Below are 27870 nucleotides of genomic sequence, written 5' to 3' on the forward strand. Positions count from 1 at the left end.
CACTCTCACACACACTCACACACACTCACACACACACTCTTAATCAGTCTGGAACAGAGCAGGAGCCTCTCAGCCCTGTGGGTCCTTCAGGACCACGTGTGTGTACACAAACCGAGTACAGTCCATCCCCCGCTCCGCTAAAGTACCACTACCTTGTTCCACATTTGAACATACTCCTCTGCTGTCTGGCAGACTGATGTAAACTGACTTGGGCCATTGTAAATGTACTGTAAAATGAGTTCCAGTCTTGAGAAAAACCTCCTTGCTTAACAACCCTGTTATGTTACAGAGAAAAAAATGTGTCGAGAGGAAAGTTTAAATCTTTTTTCCCCCCCGAGAAAAAGGTTAGCAGAGAAAATACACTCATTCTCATTTAATACATCCACACACGCACAGATCAGAGAGCTGCTGCTTAATTATACAAAGGATGTGAACAACCACTCGTTTCTATTCAAAATATATTTCTTCTTTAAGTTGCCTCTATCTGAGAAAAGTTGACACTCTTGATTTAGACAATTTTGATGTTGTGCATTACCAAGTGCGGCTCGCTGTTGTCAGCAGAATCTATCTGAACACAATTGTGTTTGTAAAACTAACGAAGAATAACAGATTAAGAGAAAACAATCTAATTTTTCACTAATGTCGGGGGGGAATTAATTTCAGCTGAGAAACGTTCACAAACTCAATCATTAACCAACAATGGAGATTGAACAGCAAAGGATTTGATATCAAAATATAAAAGTGATACAATGAAATACTGAAATGACTTGAGAACAGACATTAGCTGTTGAGCAGGGAAGTACACAATTACTTTCCAATGTGGTTACAGCGGAAGGAAAATATGAAACTTAGGACGTCTTGTATTGTGCAATGAATTTCAGAGAATGGGTTACACTATATTGATGTTTTTGATAAAACTGAGGATCATTGAGAATCTGAATGAGCTGCTCAGATTTGACACAATGAAGATATACTTTTTGTTTTTAGTGACAAAAGTGGGATAATGTGACAGATGACATTCATAAAGGTATGTGGTCACTGAATGGAAAGCGTCCACGATCAGCTTCAAAAAACTTTTTTGTACAAGCAGGTAAAAGTCGCTGTTAAAACTCGTTTCTAAAAATCAGAGTTAATCAGAAAGTAATCATCAGTGTAGTCCAATCACTACTTTGTTTGCATTAAGTGTATGTTTTTAACAGTTGGGAGGTGTTGAGCACATTCTAGTTTTGAAGTACATCATAAATTGAATTTAACGTTCCACATAAAAATCCCTTGATACACATGGAACAAACACTCAGTGGCCATTTTAGTAGATACACCTATTTAAGCTACCCTCATTGATATAATCTGGACAAAATAATAGACACAGATCAACAGCAACACTAACTACAGCCACCAAAGTGATTATTAAGTTGAATCATCACTTCTCTAGAAAAGGTGCTGTATTAGACTGCAGTAGTTTTAGCTATGTGTTCCTAATAAATTGGGTATTTCTGTAGGACAAATTCCTGTAGAGCTCTTGCAGGGGCTGTATCTACGTACAGTACAGGGGACCCTCCACAGTAGGGGACGTGGTTATGCCGAGCCGCGCTGCGAGCGGCCGTCAGCACAGCGAGTGTTTTTCCACTGCACGGTGAAGTTGTTTACCTTGATGATGTGTTGGAGGTGTGCTAGTCACAAACCACACTAAGACCCTGTCGCGCCTGCAGCTCTTTTCAGCTCACTGTGGCTGCCTCTGTTTGTACTACTCCTCCCTGCAATATTCAAACAGATCTGCAGACCAGACAGCACAGCAAATATCCATATCTGTTTTTTATTTGACAAACAGCACCGCTAATGAACTGATGATAAACATATTGCGTTCCCAATAACGTTTGGCATTCCTTTGGTTTGCCAGTGGAAAGCAGGTACGGTTCGCATCAGCAGTAACGTAACACAGATCCAATACAGCTGAAAGTGATCAATTAGCAGTAAAATATGACTGACATCTGAAAGTACAAACACAGGACTGAAATTAACCTCTCAACCACAGAGATTCAGGCAGAAGCTACAAAAGCTGAACAGAGAGAGAGACTTTTAAAGATATAACTGAAGACACAGCCGAGGGGAGGAGACTGTCACGGGCTGGACGTGGTCAAACCTGCTACCAGGCAGGACCACAGCGGCGTGGCTGTCCCTCACTGCGAGACCTGAGTGGGCGCTCGTGTCATCACGGCTCGGTGCTAAAGCAGACTAACCTGGGCCCGTGGTGGTTCCTCCTATACCGGTTCATTACATGTCATTCTAAAATACTGTCTTATGAATAGACGCTTCAGTGAAAAATCTGAACTCACCATTGAGAAAAAGCTCTTCTTGCATTGCTTGCCTGGCAGCAGGAGAGAAACAGCGTTTCTTCAGCCACTCTGCATCAAACACGCTGGTGTGCTGGTCGGGCCACACGATGGACACCTGAGAGACAAAAAGCATATTGATCCAATATAGCCAAAATGTTTTAGACAGTCTTTTTCCATGCGTTAATATGTTGTGAGAAGCCACCAACTGAAAGTGCACTGGGGACAGGGGACTCTATCTGGATTTTCATATTTCTTGTTTGCAGACAGAAGATTGATCTGCCCCTTGAAGGTTAAGCATTTGATTCATAAACCTGAGAAAGAAATACATAAAAACAATGTCTTAATAAAAAAAGCAGATGGTGAAAATAGTACATTTTCATTAGAAAAACAAAGAATATCTACGGGAGCTTTTGGCCGATGCCGCCATTAAATCAAATCATTTTTCTATAGTCTGAGGCAGCATGATGAAAGCATTGTTGTACTTAAAAACAACCATTTACTATAGTAGTCTGTCCAGTAAATCTTGGTACAGGAAACAACAGAGCAAACTTATTGCATTTTACCTTTGATTAACAAAAGCACAGGCACACGGCAGCCTGGCAGCACTGTCATGTCAAAGCAATCAGTTTCTATCTGTGTCCCACTTCAGGGGCTGAATCCTCTGAAGGACACGGCTCATAAAGGTGATTTCCTCCGGAGGACTTAAAGGTCAGGATGAACATGTGCTTCAGCCAGAATTAGATCATCTATCCGTACAGAACCTCACGGTGTATCACCAGAAAGTCGCCCTCAAGTTTAATGATACCTAGCTTCAGTATGAGTTATGTTAACTTCAGTACACAACAATGAACAAAAACTGCCCGGTAATGTTAAAGATGTGTAGGGGAAACGTGACAGCGATAATAATAGAAGCGTCATGTTATATCAGTCTTATAACAGTAATGGTGTGTTCAGTTGAAAAATAGTGTAATGAGATGCTGGCTGCAACTAATGATTGTTTTCATTACCAATCAATCTGCTGATTATTTTCTCGACTGATTAATTGTTTGGTCTTTAAACCATCAGAAAACAGCGTGTGAACACTAGTAAATAAAATTCTGGAGAGCACAAGGCAATATCAACAAATGTCTTGTCTTGTTTATACGTCCCAAAAGCCTGCAAAAGGAAGATTTATATTCGTTTTGGAGAATTACAGCTCTCACGCAAATAAAGGGCTGGAAAAAGTTGGAAGCTCCCAGGGTAAACAAGCGGTTAGAAACAGTAGAAGAAATATACTTTCTATACAGGCCCTCTTCAAATTAAGCAAAGCTAGTTGACTAATTATACAACAAATGTCCATGAAACATCAGACGGATCATGTTTGACAAGATGATTTAAGTAGTATACATGAAACGGTAAGATAAAATTAAATATTAAAGCTTTTTATTTATTAAATACATTTATCTATTTAATTATTTCTTCTTTTTTTCCATACACATATACATGTGCAAGGGTGTGTATATGTATGTAGGTGCATTAGTTACTATAAAAGGCAAAGAAAAGCAGTCAACTCTCCAGTTTGTAAAGCTAGAACTATCACATTTTTAGCATTTTTGCTTGAAAAATGACTTTAAGACTAATTATCTTGATCTATGATTATTGAAATACACTGAAAAGAAAAAAAGTATGTGAACCCTTTTGGAGTGACCTAGTTTTCTGCATTGATTGGTTATAAAATGTGATCTGTTCTTCATCTGAATAACAAATGTAGACAACCACAGTGTCCCTAAGCCAATATCACATAAATAATTATATTCTTACTCTACTGAACACACCCGTTAAACATTCACAGTGCTGGTGGAAAAAGTAAGAGAACTCTTGGATTTAATGGCTGGCCGAACCCCATTTGGCACCAAATAACCTCAAACCAGCTCTTCCAGTAGCTGCTGATCAGACCTGCACAATGTTCAGTTTTGGACGAGTCTTCCTACAGAGCTGCTTCAGCTCAGATATATTCTCAGGATGTCTGGTGTGTGAGATGTCTGGCTCTCTTCAGGTGACTCCGCAGCATCTCTACTGGATTAAGGTCTGGGCTCTGACTCCAAAAGGCAGATTTTCTTTGTCTGAAGTCTTCCTGTAGTGGATTAACTTTGATGTTTAGGGTCATTGTCACAGCTGCATCACCCAGCTTCTCCTGAGCGTCAGCAGGTGGAGAGCCACCCGGCCGTTATCCTGTTAGATAACCAGATAAACCTGGGAATTTATTTTCCCCTCGATGATGATGAGCTGTTCCGGTCCAGAGGCAGCAAAGCCCCAACTCTGGGATGATTGCTTCCGTTCTTCCCAAATAACTCAACAATAGTTTAATCAGCAGTATTGTGGAGAGTCAAGCTGCTCTTTGGTAAACTCCAGGGGCGAAGTGTTGTACATTTGGAGAACAGTGGCGTCCCCTGTGGAGTCCATGGCAGGACAACATGCTCAATGTAACCATGCACCATGACTTGTGTTTGGCAGACTAGTGAACAGAGGTGTTAACCAGCTACAGTGATTCCTTTAAGCCTTTAGCTGTTACTCTATTCTCTGTGTTGGCCTTTTGGAGCCCTCCGAGCCGAGCTGGAGGTTCATTTCAAAGAGTTCACTTACTTTTCTTTTGCAGAATAATTTGCTGTCGATTGACGAGTCAGTAGACTAACTAACATTGCAGCTAAATGTGATGTAATTAAATCTGACAGCAGTGAGTCAAACTTTATCTCAGTCACTTAAATTTGTTTAGGGAACTTCCTGAAGAACCTTTTATGCTATTTCACTCTTTAATTTAGATTTGGGTGGACAAGACTGTCAATACCAGAACACCAGGATTTCAAATTAGACAAATCTATAGGGACCCAGTGAGAAGAGATGGGATGTCACACCGCTTGGACTGATAAAGTTACTGTGAAATCATACCTGGGGCCTCATTTATCAACCGTGCATATACACAGTTTTGTGCTTAAACCACTGTGCACAGAGTCCAATTCATCAATTTCTGCTTGTGCTTAAGAATGACTAGACTTACCAATAAATTCCCAGTGGTGGACTGGAATAATCGCAGACATATCGATTCCTAAATTACATTTAAACAAACGCCAACTCTGCCATCAATAATGGAAACACTGTAAACTTTCATTCCTGCATTTCCTTTTATATATTTGGAAAACAAGATAATTATTTGTCTGTGAAGGTTCTCATTCGTCCAGGTCATTGTTATCTCTTTCTCAAATTATGATCTCATTAATGCATCAGCGAGCTGATGTGGGAGGATCTGTCAAAAACATTCAATCTGCATTAACAATGATCTGTTACACTTCTGTATCAATAATTGAATTGAGAAGTATTTAATGTTTATTTCCTGTTATGTTTAAACTCTTAAAACAATTCGTAATCTAGTGGTGCTGAGCCAAATAGCTATTTTGTGTTCTGCAAATCTTTTATTTGCTGATCACGTAAAGTGATTCATGCTTTAATCCACATATTTACTCTTCATTTATCTTATCAAAACACTGTGGAAGTGTCAAACAGTGATCAACTTGGCTGAACAGATTTTTATTTTCATTATTAGAGCAAAGTTTGACATTACTCTAGTACTTTAGTGTGGTGACAAATGTAAATAGATGGAATATGGAACAGGTTAGATTTATCACCGTTCACTGCGTGAAGTTGTGCATGCGCAACTTTGATAAACACAAATTTTAGAGTTTGTAAACACAGTTTCCTCACACAAATGTTTCCACACACATGCTTTGATAAATGAGGCCCCTGGTACAGCTCCTAAAATCACCAATTTCATTGCTTAGATCTAAAGATGCAGCACCATTGCTTGACATATTTGCACACCAGAGGCAAACAGAACAAGCAGCAGAAGCAGGTTTTAGTTCTTAAATAAATCCCACGATTAGCCTTATTTTCTAACTCCCACTTATTGTAAAGTGAAAATGAAAGTTAATGCACCCAAAACGTCCATTATTACCATCCAATAGAATTGCAAAACCACAGAACTACAGTGGGAAGTTGATGAGGGCTCTGTAAGATTTATGGGACATTTACACAGCCGGTTTGGGTAATAATTTAAACATTCATCTTTTTCTCTTAATATAAAGCATCCAGACTGTGTGTATGAACCCAAAGAAGTCATATAATGCCAGCGGCCTACCTTGTTGTCATTGGTGACCTCCACAACGTCGACTCCTGTGTGGATATCAAGATCAGACATCAACAGTTTCCGGGCCTGAGCTGACTGCAGGGTACACAGCGGACACTGGCAGTTGTCTCTGAGCCAGGTGAATGGATACAGACTGTGGCCTCCATCCTCCCACTCCACCTCCATCAGCCTCTCCTCATCCAGAGCCCGGACGTGCCTCACTGACTGGCTGGCCACAGGGAGGGAGGCAGACCCCAGTGTCTGCTGACCACGAAGCTGAACCGAAGTCAGACAAGAGGGTAGCGGACCTGCAGCCTGCCCTGGTCGAGGACAAGCCCTCAGAGCCTGGCAGGCCATGGCAGAGGTCCTCCTCTGCAGGGCAGGCAGGGCGAAACGTGCAAATGTACTCCTCCACATTTCTGAATGGTTACCTCCAGATCTACGTCTATGTCCCCAGATCAGAAAGGGCCACCAACTAGAAAGGGAAGGAATGAAATTAAAACAATGGGAAGATAGAGAACCATGAATATCTGCCTTTCAATTTATGCGTTTACAAACCAGGGGCAGATAATGAACCAAATTTATTAAGTTACCAACATAAGGAGTCTCCTGGCAAGCTAAATATACTTATGTTACAATTGTTAACAAATACATTGTCTCATTGCCATATAATTAAACAAAGAAAATAATGAACCAATGTGAGGATGGTTAAATAATACACTAAAAAGCATAAGAAACATTTTTTGTGACCTAAATTTTAAGTAATATCTGTTAAACATCCCATTTAAGAAGCAAAAATAACAGTGCAACATTTGTTTTTGAGCAATGCCAAAAACTCTTTGGATACAACTCAAAATGTGAGATTTTTCAGAGGATCTTTGGGAATTACCAGTCATTGGGAAGGACTGGTAACTGTGCCAACCAGAGGTATTTTCTAAGCTTGGTCAGCTGACTGTGTGTTGGTAAGATCTGGGCAAAGCTGAAGTGAAAAACAGCAGTGATCTGTGGTCCAGAATCCTCTGCCAGGCACATCAGTAACCTCAAAATATGTCAACGAGAGCTGCAACTGATGATTATCTTCATGAGTTATTAAATCTGCTCAAAATTCCCATCATGCAAAGCCCAAAGTGATGTTGTCAAATGTCTTGTTTTTGTCCAACCAACAGTCCAAAACCGAAAGATATTTAATTTGATATAATTTTAAACAAGGGAAAGAAAATATTTGTAACATTCAAGAACTGTCAAATGTTAAGCAAACGAATAAGACAGTTGCCAATCAAGTAACTGATTAATCACTCTAGCTCTGTAATATCACAACAATAGCTGATTGATTTTAGTTGAGTTGTTATTGATTTCAGTATGTCAGTGTGACCATCTGTTTGCTTTGCTCTAAGGACAAGGGTTTCAGCAGGGGTTAAAAAGTTAACTTTAAGACTATTTTAATACCAAAGTGAATGGAATTTAATGCCTCTTTCACAAACATACCAGCATGAAAATGCATGAGAGTATGATTCAAATAAAAAAAAAAAAAAAAACAAGAATCAGAATTTCATGGCACATTTTTTCAGTACTTCCCAGCCGCATATACCAATAATTTCTACATATATAGCATAAACAATACCTACCTGTCTGTCTGATCTCTTCCTAATGCCATTCTAGTGTAAGTGATCGAGCAGATGTTAGACAAATCAAATGGACATCTTCTGAAATTCAAGTCTTTTGAGTACAAATCAAATTGTATAGGCCTACTAAAAAGACTAACTCTGGAAGATATCCACTTGAGTTGAGTAACTCAGCAAGCTGAAGTCTCTCATCAGCTTCAGATAAACTTTTGAATAAATATTTACATGAAAGAATAACAGCGGATTTTGCCCACTTCCCCTCCATTAGCGCATTATGAAGGGATCTTTTAATGGCCAGTATATGAACAAGCAGAAGCACAATCTGGCATCATGCAAACTTCTCCTAGCTCTAGACTATACAAGAAGTGATACAACACCAGTGTCAGATAAATGACCCGTCACCAACACTCCTGCACAATTAAATCAGGGCAGCACTCCAGATATATTGTTAATGTAAATTAAACAGCTGGAAAAGAGATTATTTGTGCTGTTCCTCAAAGTAATATGATGAACTGCTAATTGGAAAGCATGCATATACAGCACATCATGCCTCAGAAACTGTTAAATAAAACTGTCAATTTAAATAAAAGTACTTTATGTAGATGACTTGTAAGTAGCCAATCAAAGTTAAAACATAGAATATGTGCAGTGTAATGGTTTAGTGGTAATATACCTGCAATAAATATGTCAACATTTAACTCAGACATCACTAACAAAAGGATGGATTTGAGTTTGATTAGCACACAACACTGAATACAACCTGCCGTTTGTAGAAAAAATAAAAAATAAAACTAGTAAAAGAGTGTGTGAACCCGGAGCTACCTGTCCTGTTTCTTCGTTTAGTTCACTTCCGTTGAAGACATCTGCTAAACACAACATTTAACCGTTAACCGTTAACCGTTAGCTTTGAAGAAGCCGCTAACTCGGTTGTTAGCTAACTAGCTTGTTAACAAACAACAAACATACACACACACACACACACACACACCCACCCGCCCCGGATCTTCCAGGAAACATCCTAGTTTCAGTTTTTAAGCTAACACAGAAGCTAACCAGTCGGCTTTATTTAAAGTTTATGTATTAAAGTGCCCTCAAAATGGAGTAAAAACTCGAGTGTCTGCCACTAACAGACGTTACCTGCAATACTTTGACGACGGCTTCTCTTCACAACGAGCGGCTCGTCAGTGAACACAAATGCCGGCTGTCAGAGTGCGAGAGAGAGGAAGTAGGTGAAAGGTTGACCGGGAGGCTGTGCTGCATGACATAATCACTGAAAGTGCATGAACGTTGCCCCACTTTTTCAGTCCCCACAGACAGCTCAGACCTGAGCCAGCATGGATTGTGTTTTCATAAACAAATAGTGACTTAAGTACAGAAGCCCCACCCTACAGAGCGGCTAATCTAGGAAACTTTAAGAGCATTTCTTCTTTGTTAGGGTTAGTGTGTTGAAACATTTTACAGGTCAGTGGCTGCTCATGAGTCACAATCATACAGAAGAGGATTAATGGCCACATGTGATTATTGTTTAGTTCTGAGAAAAAAGTCAGATCTCTGAGTTTCAAATCAGAATCCTGAGGAAAAAAAGTCAGAATTCTGAATTTAAAATCAGAATCCTGGGGAAAAAAAGTCAGAATTCTGAATTTAAAATCAGAATCCTGAGGAAAAAAAGTCAGAATTCTGAATTTAAAATCAGAATCTAGAGAAATAAATCAGAATCCTTTAAACTCAGAATTCAGACTTTTCTTTCTCAAAATTCTGACTTTTTACTTTAAAATCTGAATTCTGAGATTAAAGTCAGAATTTAAAAAAACAAAAAACAAAACATTTTTCACATGTGACCCTAATCCTGTTCCGTACAATCACAACCACCATGTGTCTCTGTGGGCACAAGTTTATGGGTTTTGGAGTCTACAGTCAGGCTTAATCCCTGCAACACTTGTTGGCGGAGAGTTGAGCTAAACTCATGTTTGCCAGTATTAACAATTCTAACATGCAGATGTTCAGCAGGATAATGTTTATTGTGATAGCATGATAATTGACACTAAACACAAAGTACATCTGAGGCTGATGGGCATGTCAGTAGCTCTGCAGGTATTTGGACATGAATGTCTGTACCAAATTTCACTGCAATCCATCCAATAATTGGCCATAAATGTTAAGCTCATCATTGCAGGAAACGTCGTGTGAGAACCATGCATGTTTGTACAAAGATTTCCCAGCTACTTCTACTGTTTGAGATGTACTTTTTTGAATTGTTAATTGTTTGAGATGTTCATCACCCGTGGGTTGGTTGGATGGTTAACCACAACTGTCATCGTGAACCAGTCAGCCTGCGGTGTTCATTTTCAAGCACTTTAAGCAGATCCAACTGGGACAGAAACATGGTCTCTTTGAATAAATTTTGTGGCTTGGAGTCAGCACTCAAGCATTCATTTATTTCATTGATACAAAAATTGAGATATTTCACTACATGTCACATTTTGACTTCTGTTGGTGCTAGAGGAAAAATTGGGATCAGCAAAGTGGAGCCCACACACATGCCTGTACAAAATTAATGGCAATTGAACTATGCTAGCAGATCATTTTAGAATGCTATCAGTTGCTAATCAGCACCTTAACATAAGGTACAGCTGAGGTGACCCTAACCCTAACCTGCCATAATATAAAAGTCTGGCCTGCTGGTCTTCCCTTCATCTGACAGCTCACAACAGTTGTATTGTATGATTACAGATTATCCAAATTATTACAGAAACATCCAGGTTTGCTTGCTTTTTGGTTATTTCTGGGATTATTATGTGCCATTTTGAATATATTGAAGCTTTCAAGTCTGACTTTCTCCACTGTTTAAAAGTCAGATACTCCTAATTATGATACCTCTGATACGAGTACCTTAGAATTTCAAGCCATTCATGTCAACCCAATAATTGCTATTTTACTCTGAACGAAAAATGTCACGCTATAGAAAAGATCAGGGGATCCCCACAGTCAGTAGGATTCATCCTTTGGGGGGCATGAATGTCAGGACAGCATTTCATGTCAATCCATCTGATAGTTGTTGACATATTTCAGTCTGGAGGAAAAGGGTGGACCCACACACTGAAGTCACCATAACTGGAACCATACTGCTAGGGTGGCCAAAAATGTGAAATAGATATTATATCAGTTCTAAACCAATTCATTCTCAATGCCTTAGAGGTCTGTGCAGTCTTGTCCAGAGCTGAGTGCACAGAAATGCAAAGGTCATATAGGCTCTTTAACTGTACTATTCCTGAAGCAATTAGTCGATTAATCAATTAGTTTAACAACAGAAAATGATTTTACCATTTTGATTATTAATTTATCTGGTTAAAAATCCCAAACATTCACTGGTTCCAGCTTTTAAATGGGATGATTTCCTGCTTTTCTTTGTGATATACAACAGTAACTTGAATATCTCTGGGTTTTGGATTGATGGTTAAATAAAACAAGGAATTTAAGGCCACAACCTTGGGCTCTGGGAAATTACATTGGATTTTTTTGTTCTCCTGACATTTTATAGACCAAGCGATTGACGATCAAGAAACTAATCAACACATTAATCAGTAAAGAAAAAAAGTTTCTGTGTTCAGCCATACCTCTTTCAGTTTAATACTCTCTACGTCCTTGGCAGGTTCAGGGAAGATGAACACCACCCAGCCGATGTGCAGCACAGTCTTCAGTCCAAGTGGCACCTACTTACAACTGAGTTTGGATTTTAAAAGCTTCATTTTGCAATTATTAACCAGTATCACACAAGGTCACCCAATTTTATAACATAACAGTAACAGACCTGAGTCTCAAAGGGTAAGTGATGATTACAACTCAGTCACCTTTGCGACTGACATCAGTGCCCACGTGTCAGCTCACAACAACAACAGTAACACTGATACTGTAGTTGTGTCGTGCAATGGACTTTGTGGCATTGGTTCAAACATACAGTCAACTTTCATGAAATCCAAGGACACACAGAGCATCGTAAAACATTAAATGATGAATGGATTCTAACCTTGTACAGATAAAAATAAAATATGTGTATGTATATGTATGTATGTATGTATATATACATACAGAGGGGTGACAAATTAAAGGAAACTGACGCCAGAACAGCTTTGCTTTGATTCTACAAGTCTCTGGGACCAGTTGCACAAAACACCTTAAGTTAAGATTTTCCTTAAAGTCTGAGTCTTAAAATGTTTACTTAAGTATTTAAGTTTTTCTACTTATCTATTAGTCTTACATTTAAGGAATCACTTAAAGTCAGTTAAACCGTCACGCAAAAGACCTTAGCGGCCACATGGCTGAGGTTAATGGGATAAATGGAACCCAATGGAAACCCTTAACAATGAAAAACTGATTCTACATAACAGGTTTGACCGGCAATCAGTTTATAATTAGTCCAACCGATTAGAGTCAGATCACTCCACTTGATTTTCGCTCTACAGTTTTATGCCACGTTATCTTTCTGCTCAGTTGTAGTTATAGTCACTGACTGACTGCTAAACACAGTGAAGTTCCCATCAAAACAACAGGAGGATGTGATTAACTTCTTTAATGTTGCGGCTAACAGGTATCACAAGCTGATACCAGCAAACACACAGTCCCAATGGAAACGGTAGAATTCTAGCGCTGTAAAATCTCTTTCACTGCTGCAAAATGACTTAACTAAGAGATTCTGTGCAATACCCTTAGGTAACTCCCTTAGCTAAGGAGAAATTAAACCTTAAGTGCCATACTTAAGTAGGAAACTCATCAGTACTCATCAAACCATTCAGTAATGCCTCGTGCTCTCCGGATGAATGGCATCGTCATCAGACACAATATTGTGTTCAACGTCAGCCTGTAACTGATACTTAAACTTGCATCATAAATTCACTGAACCGATTTATCTAAATATACCAAAGGTCAACCTGAGTTGCAGGGAGTTCACATTATGCAACACTTGACAAAGTAAACTGCAATATAAAATACAATGTAGAATAATGTATGTCCTCTGAGGAGCAATACTTAAAGCAGAAGTCTCATGATAGTTGTGCTCATGCATGTTACATTTATAGTTTTTCCTCTACATTTTGCCAATAATCTGTTGAAGTAAATGAGAAAACCAGGGGCTTTCCCCTCTCGTGGAAACATTGTAGGGTAAAGGTTCTGCGGCTGTATGTTCTGTATGTTGCCTCATCATGAGTGTAATCTGCGGGCTCAAAGTATGTACAGACTGTGTTTAATCACAAGTGAAACTGTGCCACTGTACTTCATAATGTTACATAACTGAAATCAGTTGGCACTTTTCGGCACAGTATGGAGCGGTAATTCCTTTTTATTCAAATCTTCAAACTGTTTACTAAACCTTCATCATGATCATCAGAGGTTGAAGTTATATATATATATATATATATATATATATATATATATAAAAAGTTGTTTTCAGCAGACTGGAGTGGAACACCGGAAAAAAAACAAGCTGTTTGTGTGACCCACCGCACCACTCAAAATACCATCCACACGACATCCTTACATCTCTGTGCCTCATAAATACCAACGAGCAGCTTCTTCCTTCAGAGCACTGATAATTATGGGGCTGCTGCCTGTGTATAATTTACAGCAGAAAAAAAAAAGCTTGTGAAGTAAACGTGGAGGGGAACTTTGTAATTTTGAAGCACGTGGCGATACAGCGTGCAGTCCCAGTGGTTATGGGTCTGCTAAACACCACAAAGTCCAGGGACATCCAGGATGCAGCTCCGCCAGGATCCCTATAGCGACATGAGGAATGGTTTAGTCTCATTTCTACGTCATTTACTACTAGAAGAGATCAACAATGATTGTTTTGACCCAAAATTGCCCTCTTGACCCAACCGCATCAGAAAATTGATCATTTCTGCCATTAAAAAAAACAAAAACAAGCTCTTGTAACAACACTACTTCAAACACAACCTCTTTATTTGAGAAGACACAACACAATCCGTTAAGAATGTTGTCACACAGATCAGTGTTTAACATTGAAGTCCACGAGTGCTGCCTGCAGTCTTATACGTCACATATATCTTAAAGGTAAACAAGAATAGATATATGCTGCTCTATTTCAAAACTTTATATAAACAATGAATACATATTAAGGTGTTCTGTAATAAAGATATTGGCACTCACAGTATTTACTTACTTCTAATAATACACTGTACATTTTACAAGATTATACTGTCTGTGCAGTGCAGCACAGTAAAGGCCTTGCATTTTAAACCATGTCACAACCTTTAGCACCGGAAAAGTAAAGAATTGTGCAAAGTCTGCTAGCCTATAAAGCGTAAAATAAAAAATAAAAATAAAAAAAAACAACAGATAGGTGTCCACATGTAAACATTCTTTGATAGTCTTAGAAACATTCTTTGGAGCCTCAGAGGAAACAGCGATAACAGTTGCCCATGTGAGGAGCTTTCAACCAAGCTACTACATGAGGTTCACCCTGTCAGCTGCATGTGAAGAGTTTTCCAAAGCTCATTTATTCAACTTTCAAAATCAAACCAGATACGTAGCGTTCATTATACAATATTGACACTGACACATAAGCTGTCCAAAGTGTCCAAAATTTTACTTAGAGCTCGAGAAAAGCTGCTAAGCCGCTAAACCAGTTTTTGGAAAACCCTTCATGCTGTAGTCAAACATGAGACTACAGTACTTATGTTTTGAAAACTCTCACTTATTTGATTGGCTGACTGTTTGAAGCCGTTGTTTTACGCACACACACATGCACGCTCGCACACACACACACACACACACGTACTCAAACACACATACACACACACAATCCTGTGATTGTTAACAGATAAATTCAATGCGCTAAACCAAAAATGATCATATATGATTAAAAGAGGCATTCTTTGTTATATATAATATTTACTGGGAAAATATTACTGTGATTTGCATTACGTCGTGTTTAGTGTTCTGATGTAACTATTACAGGATGTTTTTATGGTGTGTCTAATGTCTAGTGGAGGCCAATATCACGTACACACTGTCAGATGATATAAATAGCAAAGTAAGATCTTTGGTGTCACACTCTGCTCAGACTTGACTTACCACTTACTTTCTTAGCAATGAAGACAGTTTGAATTTACTTGTATGCCCAGGTTTTGAGATATCCTTCTGAGATTTCAATGTCACAACATAAAAAAATCTGTTTTTTATAAATTCAGAACAAACATCACTTTCTACAAACCTTGTCCCCAACAATTAAAGGTCCCATATTTTACACTTTTCTGGTGTTTTATTTGACATTTTGATATTCTTCAGAAGATATATTTGTTGTTTAAAGAACCAAAAACCATCTCCTCTCTCAGGCTTCTCTCTGGAGCTCTAGTAACAACAGGTCGGTGAGCCAATCAGAGGGGAGAGAGAGGAGGCTCTGAGCCTCTCTTCTGATTGGCTCACTCTTTTTTGAGTTATCAAATAAAAATATAGCTGATTTCAGGAAAACACTCAGAGAAACCAAATCCTGCAAGACTGGATGGTGGGTGCAGGTGGGTGGGGCTTGGGGAATGGCTGAGTGTGTTGAGTGTTTCGTTGTGACATCACAAAGTTCCAGAAGTCCTGACGGCTGGTTTTAAGGCTCAGTTTCTGAATACAGGCTGTGTGCATTTCTCTGTGGACTGAGGCTTTGATACTTTCACAGTATTAATAGACCTGCTTTATAATCAAACAACACATGGACATCTACCTTTACACAATATGGGACCTTTAATAGGAAGTAGACCTTGAGTTGGGGCTGCTCTGTCAAAATGCTGTTTTCAATATTTTGGGGTTCCAGCATGTTCTGTGGATTAATCTGAGAAACAAAATTATTTTCACCTTCATTGTACCTCTTGGTTGGCACCAGAAATTTCACACAGACACGGTCACATGAAACTGTTAGGGGCCCAGGGCAAAAATTAGCTCACGCAGCCTGTGCAGCATGTATACAATGGTGCCCCTAAGTTCCAATCAAGTACAGACTATACAGAAGACTTTACATAAAAGCTTCATTATATGACCAGAAACCAGCGATGCTATGGTGGAAAAACTGGACTGGACCCAACTTCATTTAGGAATATGGCCCACATGAGCACAACCTAAATTTAAATAACTAAACATGATTTTGACCATGATATCAGGTAATAATGCAGGACCTTTCTTCAATTGTCATTGTACTTTAGGGGTGCACATTTGCAAATAACCAAAAAACAATTCAAACAGTAAATGTGGGACCTTATGGTGCCCCTGGGGGTCTAGGGAAGTTGGGGCAGTTTCCTTTTTTGCCTGGTTGGTAATCCATCTTTGAAAACAGATATCACTAAACCTGGGCAAAATACGTGGTTTTTTTTTTAATATTTGAAGTGAGAAGAAGTAAATAAAGCCCCTGCAGCAAACACAACACAAAACCAGGAAACAAAAATAAGCCTCAAAACTTCATGAAACACAATACATTAACCTGTAAAGAGAGTCTAATTTTGACATCTGTTTGCAGCAGTGGTTGTATGTACTTATTTCACTTTTTTTTTAATTTAATTATTCATTTATTTTTTAACATTTGAAGCTTTTATATCCCTGATAGGAATTTTCACTCCTGCCTCTGCCTCATGGTCTCACTCAACCATAAAACTTACAAAGAAAATAAAATAGGGTAATTATTTATTTTATAGGCCGTAAATTCCAATTTAGTTCCAAATGACTTTCTAAGAAGTTTCCTGGAAAGAACCATGTAATTTGGTGCTAATTAATTAATTATAATTCCCCATACATGAAGAATAAAGTTTCCAATAATAAAATGAACAAGTAATAAATATCAACTGGGGTTTCAATGGAGCAATTCCCTGTATAATAAACTCCACACAACTAATTAAACTAACTAAAATGACTCTCAGTTTTTCCTGTAATTAGTACAAAACTACGCGGTTCTTTCTAGGAAATGTTTAATAAATTATTCGGACCAGTAAAATAAAGCGTTACCTAAAATAGTACTGTAATGAGACTTGTAGGAACTATTTTCCCTCAGAACTTCATGTACTCGTTCTTCAGTCTGCTCAGTCTCGTGCCGTGGCTGCGGATGATCAGAGACAGGAGCTCGTGCTTGTCCTTCAGTCCCAGAGAAATGTCCAACGTCTCCTTCAGGACGTCCCGGGTGTGCACTATCATGTTCAGAAAGTCGTCGTTGAGCCGGTGCTCCTCCTTCAGCTCGCTCTCCTGGCTCTGCTTGAATTTCACCTCCAGCTCCAGCAGCGATTTCTCCGAGTTTGTAAACGCCTCGCTGATCTGCGCCGTCTCCCTCCGCAAGTACTTCCCGTAGCTGTCCTCTCCGTCCAGGTCGTAGGAGATGCTTTTCCCGATCCCCTCCAGCACCCGGGCCGAGTCCTCGATCTGCCTCTTGATGATGGTGAAGTCATCGCGTATGACGGCGTCCTGGTCCTCGTCGAGACCGCACTTTCGCTCGTCGGTCATTTTAAAAAGCATCTGGCATTTTTCCGGGTCGTCGTTTTCCTCGTAGTCTCCGTCCGGCACGAAGTAGTGATGAAAAGTGCCGTTAGACATCTCCGGGTGTAAAGGTCCGCTGAAAAAAGCTCCGCACATCGGCAGCGATAACATCCCGGCACACAGGAGCAAGTGAAGAAAAGCCATGATGCCCACTTGTCCCCAAAAAAAAAAAAAACACTCTCACAAATTGGAAATATTAAGAGATTATTTCAGTTGAAGATGGGACTATTTAACTCCAGCCCGGCGTAGAAACACAAACATTTCAGTCAAGTTTAAACGTCCAAACTGCGCAGTTAGTTGAAGCTTTCACGTCCGACCTCTTCAATATCCTCGTTGTACAAACAGACACAACAGATTTGTGGCGTGAAAAAAAAAAAAAAAAAAAAAAAAGTTTTAACAACCTCACTTCTCCTCCTTCAATCGAGCCCGCCAACTTCCATCACTGTCGGTGGAGAAGAGCCGGGAAGCAATGTATGAAAAGTTTGGGAGGTTTCGGCGTTTGAACACACTGTTGTACTCCTGACTTCACTCGGTGCCTCAAACGCAACATCTGGATGTCTCAAGTGCCGCGCTCCGGTTTTTGGCTAATAATACCTTCTGTGCTACTCCTCAAATTACAAGCCCCTCCGTCACTTAAAAGGCTGCATTCAGCTCGGACCGGGATACTGGGGGGGGGGGGGGGGGGGGGGCCCAAGCTGTTAAACCGGGGAAAGACCAAGTTCGTGTTAATTCACATAACAATTACAAGTTGGCGTTGGGTACTTCAAAAAGTTATATTACACTGCTGAGAAATACTTAAGTGCCCACTTATAACTTGAAATGTAACCCAACACACCAGTCCTGTAATTATAGTCCAGCAGTACGTGTATGGATTTACGTAATAGTAGTACGTTTGTGGATTCAGTTGTAATTTCTGAGACATTTGTGGTGTTATTGTAGCTGCTGAACCAGGTTATTACATTATTTGAGGTTGACTCAACCTGGTACAGCATTAAAATGTTGCTTATATATTTATTGATAATCAAAAGTAATAGTAGAGTTATAATGATATAATTCAATTCTGCTGCTGGGCTCTTTTACTTGTGATACTTTAAGTACATTTTGATAGATAGATAGATAGATAGATAGATAGGTAGATAGATAATACAAGATAGATAATAATACAAATAATAGTTAATAAAAAATAATAAACAATAATAGCTACATTGATGATATATATAATTGATGATGATACTTATGTATTTAAATAACATTTTCGATGCAGGATTTTTGTAATTGATTATTTTCACACGATTGTATTTCCATTTTTCCTTAAGTAAAGTTTATGAAAACATCATCCACCACTTGCCATAATACAGCCTGGTAGGCCATTTACTGTTACTGAGCACTTTATTAGGAACACCACTTAAACTGGTTATATAGGCCTCCCTTTTCTCTCTAAACAACCTCAGTTCTCCCTGGCATGGATTCTACATGCCTTTGAGATTGTGGTCCATGTTGACATGATTACATGACATCATTTCTGCAGATTTGTCAGCTGCACATTCATGCTCCAAATCTCCTGTTCAACCACATCCGGAAGGTGTTGTGTCGGAGTCACAGCTGGTGACTGCATGGGGAGGCCGCCGAAGTACACTGAACTCATTGTCATGTTAATAAAACCAGTTTTTTTTCCAGTTTTGGTGAGCCTGACTGGAAAGGAACCCAACAGGGTCGATGTGTTGTGCACTCAGACATGCTTTTCTGCTCACCACAGTCATAAAGAGTGGTTATCTGAGTTACTGTAGCCTTTCAGCTCCTGACATCGCGTTGTATGTGAAAATCCTTGGAGAGCAACAGTTTCAGAAATACTAAAACAAGCCCATCTAGCCACAGTCAAAGTCACTGAGATCACATTTTTTCCCTGTTCTGATGTTTGATGTGAACATTAACTGAAGATGGATAATTGCACGAATAAGCAGGTGTAAAAGTGTTCCTAATAAAGTGCTCAGTGCTGTATACTCCTTAAAGTAGAGTTGAATTTTGGCCACCTTACCCTCCACTTTATCCCTGCCAACAGTTGTTAACATGTAAAATTTTAATTGCATTTTAAAGGCTTTAAATGCTTCTTTTTTTTTGTGCAAGTGCAAAAGTCATTATCCAGTACCAGAAATACAGTTGTAGAGCCTGTGTCTGGCCTTTGTAGGTAGGAGCACATAGATTCAGGAGATATAAAATCATGTTCTCCAAGCTTTCTTTAACAGACTGACCACCTGTTTTTAGTTGCCTCCTGGTATCAAATGACAAGGCCAGTTTATTTCAAGGCAAATAAAAATACACGTGATTGTCACCTGTTGAGTAATGGGAGCTGAAAATCTTGGTTGCAGTTTTGGCCTATAATTTGTCTAGATTTTTTACCACACGACTCTGATTATAATTGTTCTTACAGTATTTTGGGGAAATAAAAGAAATGTTCTGAAATACGCTCCTCGGTGTGCCAGCAGAAGATGCATTTTAAAAACGTTGATCCAAAAAATGCCATTCAAATGAAATGATAGTGCCTCTTCCAGGAGGATTAAGCCGCCAGTCACAAAAGCAGCGCCCCAAGGGAAGAGGGATTTTCAATGTGATCATCTATTTCAAGAACTAACATGGTAAGAGTGATCTAATTTGCTAAACCCACAATTCCACTCAAATGTGTGCATATCTTTCCAGTGGAAACAGTAGACGTTACAGCGTCACCTATACCTCCGGGGAGTCCTGCTCTCATTTTTCCACTATGAGTGATTATTCAGGGTTGTGACCTGCGTAAATGAAGCTTGAGCAGACGTGGTAAACAGGCATTGTTAAAAATCCGGTTTATTGATCAAATAAAATATCCTACTATAGGACAAAAAACTGGAAGTGAATGACTGTGTTACATAAGCCTTACGTAAACCGAGGTCTGCACTGTGCATCAGCCTGATTCACAATGTCCAAAAAATGCCTCACTGCTCGTCGTGTCTGTCTTACCTCAATAACGACAGAGAAATCGAAAGACCATAATTTCATGTTGTCTGCCACCCAGTCCTCGTCTCAAACTCACTCTTGCACTGAAGTTCAGAGATTTTACAATTACAAATTCTGGCCTCAGCGCTGACAGTAATAATATGCATGGACATGTGTGCACCTCCACTTTTATTGGAAACCCGCGGTGCTAACTCCATTAGAAAAGGAATATACTGTCGGAGACCAGAGTGGCAGCCTGGAGATGCATAACAGCATCTGCCCTGTGACATTACTCTGCAGAAGGAATTTAAATGTGGTGTCAGACAAAAAAAAGAAAAGAAAATGGAAAATGAAGTCATGTTATGGGGCTTTTTTTAGGGTGTGTGTCCCTGTCTTGATTTCAAGTCTTTTGTGGCACATTTGCATTTACATTAAATCATTGTGAAGAGGGGAGAAACTCCACCTACTCACATAGGACAACAAGGAGTTGGTGGTGACCTCCCTCTTTTTGCACTTCAGCTGGAACACATAACACAATCCAGAGACTGTCTTTCTCTCACCAGTCCTCTGTTGTGTGAGCGTCTATTTTGTCCTCTCTGTCTGCATATTGGCTGAAATTAAAATTTAACAATACGTAACAACATGTAACAACCTCGTTTGTAATAAAGTGCCTTCAAATTTGAGCTAAATTGACCAAGTTGGGATTAGATCCCAGCTTGGCAAACCTCTGATTTTCAAACTTGAATGAAAATGATTCAACAATCAGGCTCAAAGAGTGCTCGCCCTGATTGCAGAAAAGATTTTATTTATTTTAAATTGTTGGGAGCAATTGAGACCGACTTCTGCACTGAACTGTATTATGTTATTTTAAACCTTGCAATTGAGTTAAAGTATATTTAAGAATATGGTCATTAATGGCTCCTCTTATTGACCTAATTCTGGTAGGTGTTGTGTGGCAGGTGAAATAAAACTAAGTTTTGCTTGGTCTCTGTTCAGAACAGAAGTCAGCGAGTGCAAACAAGTCCAAAGGAAGCAGACAGGCAGATAAAAACAGGCAGAGATCAAGCCGTACAAACAAACAGGCAGGCAGGAACAGATGACTGAAACACAGCGGCACAAAGCTACACTGAACAATCTGCAGAGAGCTAGTTTTGTGTGTATAAATATATATATCTATATATATATAGATATATATATATATATTATTGATTAGGAGTTACAAATACAGTCAATCAAAGCCAATGTAAGACTCCATTAGCTACTACCAAAGTAGTAAAATTACATCATAATGCAAAAAAATGTAAATTTAAATCCAAGACAAAAAGAGGAAACAAGAAAATAACAAGAAATACAAACAACAGTAAAACTACTAAGGACAAAGTGACAAGTTAAAAAATCAATAATACCACTAAAAACAGCTTCAACAGTGACTGAAGAATAAAATGAGGTTAAAAAATGAAAAGAAAATGATCTTATTCTAATATTATGTAATAAAACATGTCCTTTTTGTAGAGGGGCTGTTGTTCTGTGCCATTAGATATTTCTTTAAACTCTTCTTTAAAAACACTTTTACTTGTAAATGTGAAATATCTGAAAGCAAATCATTCCATGTTTTCATTCCTCTGTACACTGTCCTCAGTCGGCTGCCTTGCATTAGTTTTTGAGACTGGAAGTAAAAAACCACCTCACAAAGGTGATCCATGTATTGAGCTGCATTTCATTGCATAGATTAAAATTTTTGCAAAAGCACAAAGCTTTTTCTTGTGCATGAAATTGCTGGAATTGCTCCAGGAAAGCAACTCAAGTCATTTCTAACCTAGAGAATCAGTGCCAATAGTCGCGTCTGAAACTGCTATTAAAGTGACATTAAGTGAAAATAAAATAAAGTTTGAAAAGTTAAATATTCAGGAGTTTAAATACGTCACATCTTCTGACTTAATCTCAGACACAGAGCAGTTTCTATACTGGGAAAAGTCGACTTGTGTGTCCAATGTGTCACACATCTGTGTCTAATGCTGCGACAAAATCCTGCCACACTCACTCAGTCTCACCCAATTAGACGTAACAGAAAATCTATGAAAATGTTTTTGGCTGCACGTCTGCTTACTTTGAGCCCTTATGTCACAGTTTGCTTCAAATTATATCCAGACTCCATACTTTGCAGCGCTCTCCCTCAAAACCCTTCTGGCAGTCTGCTGCGGAGCACCAAGCCAAAGAAATGATGACCCAGTGTGCCCAGTGGCTGCAGGACGGTGGCAGTGACATCATACATCATGTGGACTTTCAATAGACTGTTTGTGCAGCAGCTCAGACCCTGTAAAGTGTAACACAAAGAGAAACTCCTTATGCTTTTCCATTATCAGTTGTTTCTCCTACTCAGGAAATCTATTGTATTCCTTGACAGATTGTGGGCCGAGGAGGATTTAGATAGTGCAGCAGGGAGACAGCCAGTGCTGAAGATGCATTGCCTTGTCTGAGGATCCTCAAACTGTGTATCTGTAAAGCCAAAAGTCTTTCGTATCTGAAAAGTCGACAGACCTATCACTTGTTGTGTATAAGACAGTTTCTCTGCTATGGAGCTAATGCATAAGTGTGATGTTCTGTCTTCTTACAGCTGTAATACATTTCAGCCATCCTGTTGGGTTAGTGTTAGTCTTTTATGTGAGTGCAACTGTAACACACTCTCTGGATTTGCTCCAACTTACACACCAGGCTAATGTAAATTTAATATGCAGAACACATCGTAATCCTTATTCCCATATGAACAGATGTGTTAGCATGTGAGGGGATCATGGTATTAGATTTTTCAAGGTTTTTTTATTTCTTCTACCGAGCTCAGACAGACGAGCGAGGATGTTTCAGACAGTCTGCTGGACATCAGCTAAGTAGAAATACACCTTGGTAGAGCATGTGCACTATTTTAACCACAGTAACTGCATGGCTCCATTGGTCACTCCACCACTTTGGTACAGACTCAAATATCTTGACAATTACTGGATAGATTGCTATAAAGTTTTGTACAGACGTGTCTGGTGTCCAGAGGATGAAGTGTACTCACTCTGATCATCCCCTGATTTTCCCTCTAGCGCCACCATCAGGTCAAAATTGTAACATGTCAGGTACTTTTGGCTTCAGCTGTACTTTGCATTTATTGCTAATTGACAAATGTTACCTCGTTAGCTAACACCCTACACCAAGATGGTACACATAATAATCATTAAACCTGCTGAACATCTGCATGTTAGCATAATGACATTAGCGACTGGCCCAAAGCATGGCAGTGCCCTGGTACACAGAGCCACTAGCATGGCTCTTAGCCTTGCTACATTACTGTTGAGCTAATCTAACTCAGCTTTGAGTCAAGATGATAAAGTTCTGTAATGTCTGCTTCTTCCAAAAGGATAAAAACATGAGTAGCGCAAATTCTTTAGCTAATTCTTTAGCTAATTCTTTTGCTAATTCTTTAGCTAATTCTTTAGCTAATTCTTTAGCTATTTCTTTTGCTAATTCTTTTGCTAATTCTTTTGCTAATTCTTTTGCTAATTCTTTCCACACATTTTTTGATCAAAACAATCCTGATATTGACTGATAATAGAACTATACATAACGTGTATTTCTACATATAATTATCCATTATTAATATTATTGATTTTTTTTATTTGTGTGTATGTAATGTAATGTTTTATTGTCATATTTGTGTAGTTTGAATATTTTCCTGTATGATGTTATACAGTGTGAATTTTAGGAATCAGAAATTACATCTTTGTTGCCATGAGTGATATTGCATTCTGTACATATTTGTTTTCATGCATTTTCTGTTTTTAATTCTTACTATGTTTACAATGGAAATTGCTGTTTGCGTTATGTCTTCTTCCTCCTAATTTATTCCATCCATATTCATATATTCCATCCATATTTTCCTTTTTCTTTGTGTCTATCTTCCCCTGCTCCAGCAGCCCAGGCTCACAGTTTGCCTCCCACTCTAATGAAGTTATTTCTTTTCAGCCTGAGATAATGGCCCACGAACAAATCCATTTGTCTGCACACTCAATGCCCGTGTCATTACAAAATACATTTCAGAACGGCTGGTAATTCGGTTTTACTTGAAAAAATTGTTTAATAAATGTAATGTGTTCTTTTTGCTGGGGTTTTACTGTATGTGTGCCTCCTGTGAATTTCTATACTAAAGTGCTAATGTGGATCCACTTTGAAACTCTGACTTTAAACTCTATTAACTTTAACTGTATGAGGCATTCTGCAAGGGTGAGTTTCAAAACATTAATTGCTATTCCCTGAGGAATGTGCAGGATTAAAATAAAATGTGTCTTGGGTTTGTCATTTTGTGTTTTTGTTCATTAATTTGAACACAACATCATTAATTAACACAAGTTGTAATTGGTAATTGGATGTCGCTGACATCTGTGACAGAAGTTTTCCTTGCTTGATATGATGCCAGGGTCATTTGTTTTGTTTTTTTGTAACTATCCAATTTATTTTTATTTTTATTCAAATTGTTCACGTACAACATGTTGATATACGGGATTTATTTTTTAAAATGCTGGGTGCTGATGAGGCAAATTGTAAGTTATGATTTTTTTGACATCTGAAGATAAAGTTTTCATCACCACCATCATATAAACACCTTCCATGCTGTTAACTGGAGAGCGACACTATAATGCTCATAATACGGTAATATAAATTTATTTGTTTTTCTGACCTGCTGAGATGTGGAGCAAGTAAAATTCCTCAAAGCGTAACATCAGAAGTGTTTTATAAATCAAAAAGCGAAAAATGTATTTTATTTGCTATCCACAGACATTTGTCCTGATATTTTTATTTGAAATCTTAAAAACCCATGATCGTGTATGAATGCTGATGAATGCTTTTGCCTGAACTGACTTGTCTGTTTTGAATCATGTTCTTCTTCCCTATGGCCACTGGCAAGCTCCAGCTGTTGCTTTTCAGACTAGCTCATATCCTTTGACTCATTGTGTAAAATGAAGACAGTTCTGACTAATAGACAGTAAAGCACGGACTTGTATTGGCACCGTGTCCATGCACATGTTTAGCTTCATTGATCTCTGAGTAACAGGGAATACTTCACCACAGTGAACCTCATGTGAACTTAAAGTTACGCCAGAAAAGAACTGGATTTAGGACAGTGGGTGTTTCGTCATTATTTCTGTGGAGACCAATAAGAAACTAAATGCATTCAGATTTCAACATTTTCAGAGGAAATTGGGGTTTCTGTTTTGTGGAAATTTCTTTCCAAGTGTCGTATAACATTCACTGGCAAACCCTCAGATGCCAAAAATGATTCACCCCACATAAAACTACAATGAAACAGTCACTGGACTTCATTTATATGCTCTTCAGGAGCAATGACTTCAGTCTGAACCAAGAAATGCACATTTTGTTGATTAAACATGGATGAGATCAATCTTTTAACAGCCACATACATTTACTAAGTTAGCACTGAAGCAAAAGTTTGACTTTTTGAGTAATATGTTTATTCACTTTCTGACTGAGAATTAGATGAGCAGATCGATAACACTGTCGTGTCCTACAGTAAATACAAAGCCACAGCCAGCAGCTCATTAGCCTAGTTTAGCTAAGCTAGTTTAGCTTAGCTCACAGCAAATTCCACCTGTAAGCACCTATTTCTTGTCTCTGTGCAGTTGCCAGTTACTATTTGTATAGTGGTGTATTGTCATTTATAAACTTAATACATTTAATTAGTTTATGCTGTTAATCGTTTTTTTTCTGTGAATAAATGCCTTGTTTATTCGTATCTTGATATGTTTTTGAATAAAAAAAAAATGTATACATTGTTGTTTATACAAAAACATTCAATTAATTTGTATGAATTAATTGAATGAGATATAACATGTTAATTAGGGAGCAGAGGTGCTGGTTGGCACATTTTATAACAGTTGGACAGAACTGTTTCCGGTTTTTATGCTAAGCTAAGCTAACATATATCAGACATGCGGGTGGTATCTAACTCTCAGCCGTTACCAAAACTTCAAACTATTCCTTTAACATAAGCTTGTCATGTAGCCCTCCGTGGCTAAACGAGGTATTACTTCACTCTAAGGCAGATTCAGATTCATCATGTGATGTACTGGTATTTTCTAAAGGGGGCAGGAACTGCTTCGACATGAGTTTGACGAGTCCGTGTCTCTGCAGCGTGCGATAACAACCATGAAATCTTTAACTCAATTATCAAGCCTTTTTAGGATGATATGATTTATTTTTTGTACTTTACATTATGTCATACCACCATTTACTCATATTCTGAGTCCAGAAACAAAACCAATTTAAAGCTAATTACAGGCATAACACATAATTTATACCTTATCTCCTCTTACATTACTTACAACTATTAGAAAATAATTAAGTTCATTTGCATTTTCATTGCATTTTAATCCACACTTTAGCAGAGCAGCAGTTTTATGACACTGGGCTGTTTTTCTTATGATGTACAGTATGTAACAGAGAAAATATATCACACTATAGTTAACTATTGGGGAGCAAACTGAATGGAAAATGGATGCTTGTTGATAGCGCCAATAGTTCTCTGCATACAGCACTAAAAATTTAATAAGACAACTGCATTTTTTTAAAGACAAATCTGCTCAATTACTAGAGCTGTGGAAGAAGTATCAGGCATTTAAGAGCAAAAACCCCACAAACCTCTGTATTAAGAGATTTTGAAGCTTGGCTGCTTTCTGAAGTCGTCCTGCGTCACTCGTCCTCTGAGTGATCAGAGACATAATGCGCCTTGTATTCTGTCCAATGGTGACTTCAACAGTTTAACTACACAATTACGCCTATAAAAGACACAACAGCGACTGAGGGGACCTTTACTGAGACTTTGTCTGAAGGAACTTTTGAAGTTAAATTGGAGGCAGCTTTGAGATAAACCCCGGTAGCTAAATGGATGTCTTAATTTTAATAGAGTTCATTTATAGTGTAATATCCTCAGTTTATCTAATGATTCTTTGTTATTGTAAGAGAAGCCACTGAAGATTTTTTTTTTTGCACTTATTTCTTATAGCAAATATAAGTCAGAAATACAATAACACACATTTTCTGTGCAGAATGAATATATACTCTAAAGGGAGTAAAAATATTCCATTAATGATACCGACAACGACTTCTTCTCGAAGCGTAGATGAGACCTGAGATGTGACATTTTTCCATCTCAAACCCACAGCCTACAACATCAGGAGAACTATAATCATGAAATGATAATGCCTTGCATATGCAGTCACGG

General features: G+C 38.5%; 2 protein-coding genes across 3 annotated transcripts in view; both read right to left on the reverse strand.

Annotated features, from left to right (window-relative positions):
• The window catches only part of bbox1 (butyrobetaine (gamma), 2-oxoglutarate dioxygenase (gamma-butyrobetaine hydroxylase) 1), a 42582-nt gene extending 33191 nt beyond the window's left edge, over positions 1-9391 (reverse strand). Inside the window, exons 1-3 of one of the 2 annotated variants that reach the window (XM_056377789.1) lie at positions 9249-9391; positions 6502-6964; positions 2334-2448 (exon numbers count right to left, since the gene is read on the reverse strand). In XM_056377789.1, the coding sequence (XP_056233764.1) occupies positions 2334-2448; positions 6502-6906 (520 nt within the window). In that variant the 5' untranslated portion in view covers positions 6907-6964; positions 9249-9391. Of the gene's footprint in view, positions 1-2333; positions 2449-6501; positions 6965-8933; positions 9048-9248 lie in introns of those variants that run through there. The other variant, XM_056377797.1, reaches the window with a different exon arrangement.
• A 4654-nt stretch (positions 9392-14045) lies between these two features.
• fibinb (fin bud initiation factor b) lies at positions 14046-18270 on the reverse strand. The gene has a single exon (XM_056382127.1). The coding sequence runs from the start codon at positions 17766-17768 to the stop codon at positions 17145-17147; it is 624 nt and encodes a 207-aa protein (XP_056238102.1). The 5' UTR covers positions 17769-18270; the 3' UTR covers positions 14046-17144.
• Positions 18271-27870: the final 9600 nt, after the last annotated feature.

Source organism: Seriola aureovittata, chromosome 1 (genome assembly GCF_021018895.1).
Source record: "Seriola aureovittata isolate HTS-2021-v1 ecotype China chromosome 1, ASM2101889v1, whole genome shotgun sequence".
Taxonomy (NCBI): Eukaryota; Metazoa; Chordata; class Actinopteri; order Carangiformes; family Carangidae; genus Seriola; species Seriola aureovittata.

Coding starts and splice junctions, on each gene's coding strand:
- fibinb (XM_056382127.1), bottom strand. CDS start 17,768: ATGGCTTTTCTTCACTTGCTCCTGTGTGCCGGGATGTTATCGCTGCCG.